General features: G+C 42.6%; 3 protein-coding genes across 5 annotated transcripts; all 3 read right to left on the bottom strand.

Moving 5' to 3' along the window:
• Nucleotides 1–1,213: 1,213 nt before the first annotated feature.
• tmem177 (transmembrane protein 177) lies at nucleotides 1,214–4,221 on the bottom strand. Of its 3 annotated transcripts, none has more exons than XM_076747478.1 (3): nucleotides 4,102–4,221; nucleotides 2,729–2,993; nucleotides 1,214–2,283 (listed from the first exon to the last, which is right to left on the bottom strand). In XM_076747478.1, exons 2-3 carry the CDS (start codon nucleotides 2,927–2,929, stop codon nucleotides 1,552–1,554), a joined length of 933 nt encoding a protein of 310 aa, XP_076603593.1. In that variant the 5' UTR covers nucleotides 2,930–2,993; nucleotides 4,102–4,221; the 3' UTR covers nucleotides 1,214–1,551. The 3 variants fall into 3 exon arrangements, with proteins under 3 accessions (XP_076603593.1, XP_076603596.1, XP_076603594.1); XM_076747481.1 differs by having other exon boundaries at nucleotides 2,729–2,970; nucleotides 4,098–4,171; XM_076747479.1 differs by lacking the exon at nucleotides 4,102–4,221 and adding an exon at nucleotides 3,774–4,009.
• A 240-nt stretch (nucleotides 4,222–4,461) lies between these two features.
• LOC143330731 (nuclear factor 7, brain-like) lies at nucleotides 4,462–6,452 on the bottom strand. Its single transcript, XM_076747476.1, has one exon. It carries the CDS (start codon nucleotides 6,430–6,432, stop codon nucleotides 5,011–5,013), a length of 1,422 nt encoding a protein of 473 aa, XP_076603591.1. The 5' UTR covers nucleotides 6,433–6,452; the 3' UTR covers nucleotides 4,462–5,010.
• Nucleotides 6,453–7,834: 1,382 nt separating this feature from the next.
• Nucleotides 7,835–8,831, bottom strand: LOC143330732 (E3 ubiquitin-protein ligase TRIM35-like). Its single transcript, XM_076747477.1, has one exon. The coding sequence runs from the start codon at nucleotides 8,829–8,831 to the stop codon at nucleotides 7,836–7,838; it is 996 nt and encodes a 331-aa protein (XP_076603592.1). The 3' UTR covers nucleotide 7,835.
• Between the last annotated feature and the right edge of the window lie 2,163 nt (nucleotides 8,832–10,994).

Genomic DNA, 10,994 nt, shown 5'->3' with positions numbered 1-10,994 from the left:
TAATGTTAAATGTCAGTGTATTTCTATCTGCAATACTATTAATTACATGCTTCTATATTTAGTTCAGTCCACAGGGTACAAGATTGGAAATGTAATTAAAACACCATATCTGAACCTTGTTAATATGCAGACAGACGACTTGAGGGAACGTGGGGGCTATACGATGAGCTCTGAGTCACAATAAGCTGCATATTAAGATTATTATGATTAAACAAATTAGCTAGGGTCATGCAAATGATGTGTGGGTGCGTAGAGTGTAACTCTCCTTAAAGGTTATGGGAAACCCGGCATGAGGGGAACAAAGGGACGCTGCTGTTCGTTATCTCAATTAGATGATATTCATATAAGAACAAACAGATGAGCGTAGATAAGAAGAGCACGGGGGAAACAAAAAGATGACAGGGCTTCTTCTTATGGATGGTTTGAAAATGCTGCATTAATCAGTTCCATACAACATACTTCACGTGTGCGCATACAGATGGCACATAAAACTGTTCATTTCTTTATGGCTCACATTTCAACATTTACAACACCAAAACACTACAGTATAGAGATTATCAGTGCTGGTGCATTCCAGAACAATCCAGCACATTTTCCTCCATAATAGTTTTATCTGCCTTTCTTTGAGTGGTAACACACCTGAAGATACTGACACAACAACGAATGGCCATTTTTCTGCAGGCAGTTACAGAGGAGCATTCAGCTGAGCAACCGAACACTTAAAATTCAAGGTCAAACCCTTGAGTGTGTTTGGATGTTTGGGCCCTCGCTGAAGATCTGCAACAGGAAACCTCGCCAGTGTTGCATGGCCATTATCCTATCTCCATCGCTTTCCATTTCTGATAACTGATCAATGATTCTGCAGGGAGAAGACATTACATTGAATTTTTCAGGGCTGTGATAAAACACCAGAAAATTTAAATTCGCCCTGATTGTAATGAGACTGCAGAAGAAATCTTATAATGGATATCTCAAAACTTGGCAAATAAAAGCAGAACTATGTATGCATGTGCCAATAACTGTATGTAAGGAGATAAGTTTTTGGGAACTTGGGTGAACAGACGTGTGAAAATGAGTGTTTTCCAACACCGGTCATTCTTAGCAAGTTATACATGTAACATCGAGAGCAAAAATATGATAACAGTTAATTCTGCATGACAAAGACCATTCAGCCATGTCTATTCACCAACATCCATTTCATCACAGGCTCTGAACAGGCTTCAGAAATGTTTATTTGTACACCAGATCCAGAATAAACCATCTAAAGTTTGTCTTTGCAGCATAAAAAACAGGTGAATCTTGTAGTTTGAACCGCTCCTCACATCATAAAATATTCCACAAAATATCCATCAGCACATGTGAGATGACATGTTTCTATGATTCATTTGGACAGTTGGGGTTTTTTTTTGCAGCTAAAAGAAATTCAGGAACCCTCCCTCCCTGCTATTTTTCCACAGTCTATTCAGAGTTATTCAGAACATACAGTGGATCATCACATGTTCAGGTGAGGCCCAGTGACATCTATCTTAACTCTCAACACACAATTTCTTTTCAAACTTTCTCCTTTTCCAGCAGAGTGAGGATCCCATCCCTCCTCAATGTGTATGGTGTGTGTTTCAGCTGAAGGAGGTGAGCAGGAAACAAGTTCCCGCTGGGAGCATACATGTCCTCTCCTTTCTGTCCCATCAGGGAGCGCAGGGTCTTGTTTCTGGACAGGATCTTATCATAAAACTCTACCCCTCCTTTGGCATAATCACGGGACACCCCCGCTGCACGCTGGTCTGACCTTAAGTCAGTCCACTGACCGACAGCGTCCGAGGTGAGGAAGTAGGACACGGCACCGAGCCCCAGCGCCACAAGGTTCGCGATCCCGCGAAACAGCGCAGGCCCGGCATGGAGCCCCATCACCTGCTTCAGAACCACACTGTACACCCAAACCCCACCCAGAGAGAGCGGGGCAACAGCAGCACTCAGAACAGGTCCTCCGGACTGCAGACGGGCCACCTCTCTTGCTATGGCAAATTTCTGCGCCTCGAGGGAAAACACCAGCGCCTCCTTGAGAGCAGAGCCAGCATCACTGTTCCAGTCCACCATTTTGCCGTTGATGAAAATGGTACGATTGGTGATTCCGCTCAAGTCGTCGGGCGTGCTGTTAAAGTTTGCTGGGATGCCGATTTGGGCCCCTGCAGGAAGCCAAGGGACACCAGCACCAACCGGATGGAACCCAAAGGAGGCGAAGGCAGAGAAATTCTTTGGTGAGCTGAAACCATAATCCTTCAGCACCTACAAATGACGACAACAGTGAATTTGGATTTTGTCACTTTTTTGACTGCACACTGCTGTTTCTCTTCCATGAACTATGAATTAATTGTTCTGTGAATGAAATTTTTGTGAGTGCTGTACTTATTAAATGAAAAGGTCTGTATCCTTTTATGCACCTTTCTTCTTAGTTCAACTACTGTGAAAAGGCCGTGCACGGATATAATTCCAACAACCCTGACATAACTGACTGCTCAAATACAATGCTTTTCAATAGTCCAATATTTGGCAATGAAGTTCATTTCTGGGTGTCATGTCCTTTGGGTGCTTTATCTCACCTTCACCATCTACAAGCAATTGTACAAATCTAACTTACGTGACAAAAACTGTGATTAAATGTAACCTTGAGAGGAGAAAGGAGGAGAGGAAAAGAGCTCAACTGAAACTTCTGCATATACACACAGTCTACCTGCTGGAAAACATCCTCGAGCTTCTCAGACAGCGTGACTGGCTGTCCTTTGTACCAGGCCTGATAGAGTGGACGGTAGGACACGTCAGGGAAAACGTGGTAGAACAAGTTGGCTGCAAAGACCCCGCCACAGCTCGCAAATACCAGCGGAGTTCGGTACTTCTGAAGAAGCACTGAGTACTTGAGGAAGCTAGACGCCATGTCACGTTTTTCTTTTCAATTGCTTTGGTGTCAGTGAGGTGCTGCAGACTTCAGTAGGTGGCATCTGTGAAGGAGGCAGACAACACGTTCATGACTATACCAACAGGCCTGCATGTCACAGAAAAGCAGAGCGAATTCAGTAAAAACATGACATATTGTAGATATCTGTTGTAAAATTCTCTCCCTTTCACCAGAGATTAAATAGGCTTCTCAAGAACACTTCAGGCAGGGGTTTGAACCTTTGCTGTCCAGTTGAAGGGATATGCTCTTCAACCACAAGGCCTCCGTAACATCTCCTTCATCACAGACAATATTCACTTAGCCTCAGGCATACACAATAACGCCTGGTCAAGATGTCATTACAGTTAACACAGAAAACACCAGATGGGAAGATAATAGTTGACACAACTAATGCATCATATATGGTCCAGTCCCCAGATAAAGCTCATGTATAGGAAAATAGCATATCTCACTACAAATGAGCAACAACTGTGGAAGCTGGAGTCAGAAAATGTTGACTTTTTCCTTAAAAGATTACTCAAACTGATTAATTCGATTATCAAAACAGTTGGCGACCAATTTAATAGTTGACAAGCGCTGCAGCTCTAGCTTGAGGGTTGCATTCAGGTTACGCTGGGAAATCTATCGACTCAACAGACCATAATTTGATACGAGGCTAACTACAGGGATTTTGCCTCATTTCATCGGTGACAAAGTAGGGTGCTGGTTTACGTAACATCATGGTAAACTTTAAATGTAGTCTTTTCCAGGTCTTGAAGACAAATTTTCTTATCTGGCACTGTCGGCTCAATACAATCTACATATTCACTTAGCATGACAGTACCGTGTCAAAATGCAGCATTTTCCCAGTGTTGCCGAAATGAAGTTAGCCAAAAGCACTCATTATCTACAGACATTCATGACACTAAAACACTATATAACGACGTTAAAATGTCCTACATGTCCCGTTAACTAACTCCACCGATACAAACGGATGAAGTGAGCTTGTAGATAGTATTTCATTACATGCTATCTACATTATACAGTGACCTTAAGCTAACTGACCGAGTAAGGAAACGCCATTACCATTACCTCAATGAATTCAAACACGAGGAGGCTAAAACAAACAATAAACACTGTCATCAAAGGGAGCAAACATGTTTTGAACTCACATATTCTCCACATCTTTACAAGGACATCGGCACAGGTCGGAACAGTTATATGACAAAACCAGAGAAGTTTTAAACGTAAAGCGACTTAGCTGTCGCCGTGGTGTTGCACGACAGTTTTACGACAGTAGGCTGTAAAGTAGCACGTCTGTTTCGTTTGGTGTTTTCAGGTGAACGTATTCAAAGCCTTTATATGATGGAAATCATTTATGTGAAATAAATTTAGGAGCAGAAAACGCAGCATTCTTGAGATGTTAAGCAGAAAAACACATTAATTAAATTGCAAAAGTTCATCCTGACGTTGTTGGTATGTTTATTAGCATGAAAAGCATTAGCATTAGTATTTATCATGCGTTAGACACGACTGACAAGATGAAGAATAAACCGGGATTAAAATATGAAAAATACCTACCAATTAGCATGATTAATAAGCATAACTGGAAGTGCAGTGACAGAATTCACCTGTTTAGCAGTTTCTCTTCACACAGCCTGATCACATATTCCTCACTCTTTTCTGCGAAGTGTTTTATTGATTTTATGTAGCAAACTATACATTATTATAACTTTATACTTACAGAAATGGCTCCATTTAAACATATTCCTACAAATGTGGAATTAACAGGACAACGGAAAAAAAAAAAAGGAAAGACACTTTCAATCAGTAGAAAACGTTGAACACTACAGCATGTGTCCACCACTGTGCAAAATAGTGCAAAGTGTAAGATACAGAAAAATACAGCAAAGTGACAAAGTTCAAAGTAACTCCCTGCTACCAAGTGAGAAAAGGTCCCCAGTGTAGCTTCAGCATTTTACCTCACAGGTGCATTAAGTATGGTATAAGCACACCTTGACAGTGCATATTCAATGTTAAGGCCACTCTGACATTGATAGCATTGATAGCAAGTATGTACATCACTGAATCAGTATGATCTTCTTCCAGCTCTCCAACCGCCGTGTTACAATCAGAGAGAGTTTCAGTGGTATTATCTTCAGTGGGTGGTCATTCCAGGTGTTGATGTACGGAAACAGCCGGTCGGTGAATGTGTGTGTGAAGGTATGTATGATGGTGTTGGTATCTGGATCTGAGAAGGACAACTTTCCTCTGTCCCAGTCCAGGTGCACTCTGACCCTGTGGAGCCACTCCATCGGTGGGAGGACAGACACTCGATGCGATGGGGAAAACGCTGTGAATTTACCGAAACAAAACCTCACCATCCACAGCCCAGACAGTATGTCTCCCTTCATCTGGGTTTCCTGTGCTATCACACCCAGTGCCCATACTGTATTGTCTCCAACGTACACGTCCCAGCTGTGACTCCCTGAGCTGAAGCCCTCACAGCCAAGGACGCTGCGGTGCTGCTTCATCCTCTCTGGAGTCACGGCGAGAGGCTGTTTTGGTCCCCACCTTACAGCAGTCAAACCTTCAGACAGGTGCAGTTCGTCGTTGGCTGTGTTGGGGTTCATGATTACAGGTGTGTATGACACTATGTCCTTCATCTTGATCCAGACGTCGAAGCTCATGTTCCCCAGATGTTTGCCAACGTCGATCAGGGCCCCTGTGACCTGCTCTGGGTCATCCGGCAGGGGGCGCTGAACTTCTTTCGTTATTGCATCGACTTTCAGCAGGAATGACGTGTCTTCATCGTTCAGCCCTCCTTCTATGGACTTTATGGTACTTTCCATGAAGTTTATCTGTCCGCTCACAACTGCAATCTTATTCCTCATCATCTGTGTTTTAAGCTCCTCTTCCTCCTTCAGTGCTGCAATCCTGGCAGTTTCCTCCTGAAGCAGAAACCTCCGAAGTACATCGAACTCCTCTCTTATTGTCTCCTCCGTGCGCTGAGATTGGTTTTTAATCTCTCCCTCCGTCTTCTCCCAGGTTGCTTTCACTTCACGGAAGAGTTTCACTTTGGCCCTTAGCGGCATCAGGCGCTTCTGGAGGCCGTTACGGCGCAACTCCGCCGCCTCGTTGACCGGTGTGAACCTGTGGTTTCTGTGGCTGGTCGAATCCCTGCAGACAACACAAACAGGTGTGCGGTGGTCCTCGCAGTAGAGCTTCAGTCTCTCCGTGTGCAGACGGCAGACGACCCCAGACTCCACCTCCAGCAGAAAAGCCTCGCACAGGTTCTTCAACACCAGGTTACGCGGTGGTGAATTGGTCGAAGACACCGTCTTGCAAACGGGACATTCGCGTGTCCGCTTCGTTCGCCACCATTCCCGCACACAAGCCTGACAGAAGCTGTGGCTACAGTTCAGGAGAACAGGGTCTTTGAACGTATCTTGGCAGACCGGGCAGGACAGCTCGCTACTTGCAGCAGACCATCTGAAAGCCATTTCTGTTTTGGTGCTTTTTCTTTCGGTTTGTGACACTTATCGACCAGCGAAATAGCGTCCTCTTCCTGTCAGGTGTCGAACGTAACGGAACGGAAATCCATGCAGATTTTCAGCCAAAGTCTCTTTACTACTTACTTTTATCCGTTTTTTCCCCCCCAAAGTTGGTTATGAAAAAAAAAAAAAACAACTTATAGGCAAACAAGCCTTGATATACAGTACTGAGCATGCAAGACACAAATTAAATCAAAACAGATAAACAATTAATAAACAAAATCGTCATTGGAGATCTTTAACAACTTTGAGTTTCCTACTAATTGTAAAAACCTGCAGGTTTCCTTTCCATAGAGTTCAGAGCAGAAGAAGACAAACAGCTCTCACTGGAAGATGAGGGTTGGAGTTGCAGTGAGGAATCTTGTTTCATGAATAAGAAATTTTCCCAGGAGAAAAACACAGGATTAACAAAAGTTCACCATCTCTGTCACTGAGTATGGAGTCCAAAACAACATAATGTCATGAAAAGGTGGCTAAAGTAAATATTTCAGTTTCTAACCAATCATGTTAGACATCCCAAAATGTTTTGTGGTGTGTGCAGGAGTTCTGCATCACTTTCAAACATAATTATCAAAATAGAATCTAATATGAAGAAATCAGTGGAGGCGGTGAATATCACTGATCACTTTGACATGCACCTCTTGGCATGGGTATCAAGTATGGGCCTGCAAAACCTTTTAATAATCAATATACTGAATTTTAAGAGAATAGAATTCTTATTTGAAAGGCTGGGAAATTAATCGGATGTGAGTATACAAGTACTAATATCAAATACTCCCAATACTGCTGAAAACAAGGCCAACATTTCTTTTGTAATTGTGTATTCATTGTTTGGCTCAGGTTGCATAATATGCAACCTGAATATTATTCAGTATTCACAGCCTTCACTACTGCACTACTGTTCAAGGCTAATATATGCTGTAATGCTAATATCTGCTCACATTAATCCATCTCATCTGGTGCAATTTTTAAATTTCTAAGTTGTATACTTCTTTCGACTGTGCAACAACAGTATTTATTATCCATATTGTCAACTGTATTCTTATAAACTGTATATAATTGTGCATATACATAGACCCAGCATTTCCCAAGTGAAATAGTGACTCAGGTGCAACAGTACTCTCAAGTGCAATACATGTCATGTCAGTGCTTATTTTTCCTAAATAAGACTACTAGCGACAGTACTTTTTTATGGCAGTAGGATTCTTCAGCACTTACTATTTTTAATAACCTGTAGAAATGTACATAGACGTAGTTGTTTTTCTATCCTGTATCTGTAAACTTTTATATTTTTATTTTTTTAACCTCTTATGTCACTGTGCCTGCTTTTTGTAACCTGCTTGCAGTAACCACTAAATCTCCCCGGTGTGGGATCCATAAAGTCCTCTCTTATCTCTTATCTTATCTTCAATTATTTTATTTTCCTCCATTGCTTGAAAAAAAAAATGCAGGTCCTCGTTGGCTGTGTTGGAGTTCATGATTACAGGTGTGTATGACACTATGTCCTTCATCTTGATCCAGACGTCGAAGCTCATGTTCCCCAGATGTTTGCCAACGTCGATCAGGGCCCCTGTGACCTGCTCTGGGTCATCCGGCAGGGGGCGCTGAACTTCTTTCGTTATTGCATCGACTTTCAGCAAGAATGACGTGTCTTCATCGTTCAGCCCTCCTTCTATGGACTTTATGGTACTTTCCATGAAGTTTATCTGTTCGCTCACAACTGCAATCTTGTTCCTCATCATCTGTGTTTTAAGCTCCTCTTCCTCTTTCAGTGCTGCAATCCTGGCAGTTTCCTCCTGAAGCAGAAACCTCCGAAGTACATCGAACTCCTCTCTTATTGTCTCCTCCGTGCGCTGAGATTGGTTTTTAATCTCTCCCTCAGTCTTCTCCCAGGTAGCTTTCACTTCACGGAAGAGTTTCACTTTGGCCCTTAGCGGCGTCAGATGCTCCTGGAGGCCGTTACGGTGAAACTCCGCCGCCTCGTTGACCGGTGTGAACGTGTGGTTTCTGTGGCTGGTCGAATCCCTGCAGACAACACAAACAGGTGTGCGGTGGTCCTCGCAGTAGAGCTTCAGTTTCTCCGTGTGCAGGGGGCAGACGACCCCAGACTCCACCTCCAGCAGAAAAGCCTCGCACAGGTTCTTCAACACCAGGTTACGCGGTGGTGATTTAGTCGAAGACACCGTCTTGCAAACGGGACATTCGCGTGTCCGCTTCGTTCGCCACCATTTCCGCACACAAGCCTGACAGAAGCTGTGGCTACAGTTCAGGAGAACAGGGTCTTTGAACGTATCTTGGCAGACCGGGCAGGACAGCTCGCCACTGGCAGCAGACCATCTGAAAGCCATTTCTGTTTTGGTGCTTTTTGTTTCGTTTTCTGCCACTTGTCGACCAGAGAAATAGCGCCCTCTTCCTGTCAGGTGTCGAACGTAACGGAACTAAATCGGACTGTGACTTTTTTACCATTAAATCCACACAGATTTTCAGCCAAAGTCTCTTTACTACTTACTTTTATCCTTTCTTTTTTTTTTTTCCTTTTTTTTTTTTTTTCAAAGTTGGTCATTAAAAAAACAACTTATAAGGCAAACAAGCTCCGTTGTGTGGAAACCTACATACAGTATTGAGCCACGGAGCACGCAAGACACAAATTAAATCAAAACAGATAAACAATTAATCAACAAAATCGTCATTAGAGATCTTTAACAACTTTGAGTTTCTGGCTAATTGTAAAAATCTACAGGTTTTCTTTCCATAGAGTTCAGAGCAGGGTATCAAGTATAGGCCTGCAAAACTTTTTAATAATCAATTTACTGAATTTTAAGAGAATAGAGTTCTTATTTGAAAGGCCGGGAAATTAATCGGATGTGAAGCCCCCTGCCAAGAGATAACTACCCATGAGTAGGCACTATTATTGTATTTATTTTCGTTTTTGAACATGGTATTCATTTTTAGTTTTAGTTCAGTTTCAAGTTAAGAATATAGTTTTTAATTTTTTTTTTAATCTCATTGAATGTCCTTGTGTTGTTTGTTTTTGTGTTTCTTCTGTGTGACATGGCTGCTGTTACACTGCAGTTTCCAAAGATTACAAAGATTTTATGCTCCTCTTCTGGTTAGGTTAGGTCAGGTTTGGTTTGCTTTGATTGAAATGCACAAGCAGTTGCTAAGACCTGAAATAATGTGTATTAGGAGAGTAGGATAGAGGTTGACGCCTTCTGACAGTCTGCACTGTGCCAACAATGCTTGCAGCACCACAGCATCATTTTAGATAACAAGTATTTTTCACTTCAAAGACAGGAAGACAGTCTTGCTGCAACTACTCACAGCTTTGCTCAATCATGCGTTTACGTGTTGCTGATGTTTTGCATGTGGTGTGAGTCTGGGGTCAGTGTAAAACTTAGATATGGTCACATTTTCCTTTCATCTAATGTAAATTGTCTATGAGGGCAATAATGCAGCCTGCTCACAGAATACTGCATCAAAACACTTTGTCTCAGGTCACAGATGAACAAAGGTGAACTTTGACCTGCAAGGCAGCTGGAACCAGCCAGAGCTGGCAATCAGCAGCAAAGACACTCTTGAAGTGTGCTGTGTCATAGTGTCTTTATTGTGTGTATGTATGTTTTATGCTATTTCAATATAAGCAGATAAAGCAGAACAGGAATTATACAGAGCAGATCTAAACAGAATCAGTCGGTGGAAAAAAAAAAAATAAAAAACAGAGGGATTAGAACAGACAAATTAGGAATTAAACATGTAGAACTCACCAGAATAAAAATAAAGCTGATCTCCCCCACATCTTTTTTTTTTTTTTGTCCTGAGCCGCTGCTGTCATCTGTGGGTGTGATAAATAGGTGGGAACGGTTCATGACAGCTCTACTGGTATTTTCCATTCTTTCAAGAGACCCTGTCCACGACAGTAACTGTGTGTTGTTGCACATAATGTTCCATGTCCCACATTTCTCTAGATCGAGTCAAACATGCATGGATCTGGCGCAGATTAAAGAAGAGGGTAGGGGCGAACAAGTGTGGTTGCTGTTGCTGCTGAGCTGTAACGTGTTCACTTGAAAAGCTTTGAGGCGTGGCTACATGCCTGCCAGCTGTTGTTAAATTTTAATGGTGTAGCTGAGCTTGGTGCTTGTGCACAGGATGCAAATGAAAGCTGGACGCAGGTACACAACAGATTGTAATGCAGCCAGTGCCTGCACATGGCAGTGGTGTCATGGCGCAGGAGGAAGTGAAAGTCGTGCAGTTGCTTAAGACAGTAGTGAGAAAACGTTCAGAATTTTAGACTAACCCGTGATCCCATGATGACCTCTAATCACGATATTCAAGATCACACTGTACAACTGCTGAAACACAACAAGTGTTTTGTATTCAGAGGGTTTCTGTCAGCATGGAACCTCGGATGAACCTTGGTATTCTGATGCCGAATTACTGTGGAGTTATACACTGGGGTGGAAGTGTACAGGGGTGGGGCAGCAGAAAACACCCTTTTAAAAGAATATTTGTCG

Source organism: Chaetodon auriga, chromosome 13 (genome assembly GCF_051107435.1).
Source record: "Chaetodon auriga isolate fChaAug3 chromosome 13, fChaAug3.hap1, whole genome shotgun sequence".
NCBI lineage: Eukaryota > Metazoa > Chordata > Actinopteri > Chaetodontiformes > Chaetodontidae > Chaetodon > Chaetodon auriga.
This window is presented reverse-complemented; position numbering and strand designations above follow the sequence as displayed.

Excerpts from the sequence above, each read along its gene's own strand:
- LOC143330731 (XM_076747476.1), bottom strand. The coding sequence starts at position 6,432 with ATGGCTTTCAGATGGTCTGCTGCAAGTAGCGAGCTGTCCTGCCCGGTC.
- LOC143330732 (XM_076747477.1), bottom strand. The coding sequence starts at position 8,831 with ATGGCTTTCAGATGGTCTGCTGCCAGTGGCGAGCTGTCCTGCCCGGTC.
- tmem177 (XM_076747478.1), bottom strand. The coding sequence starts at position 2,929 with ATGGCGTCTAGCTTCCTCAAGTACTCAGTGCTTCTTCAGAAGTACCGA. Across the intron at positions 2,284-2,728 it reads TCGAGGATGTTTTCCAGCAG|GTGCTGAAGGATTATGGTTT; the intron begins GTAGACTGTGTG and ends CGTCATTTGTAG.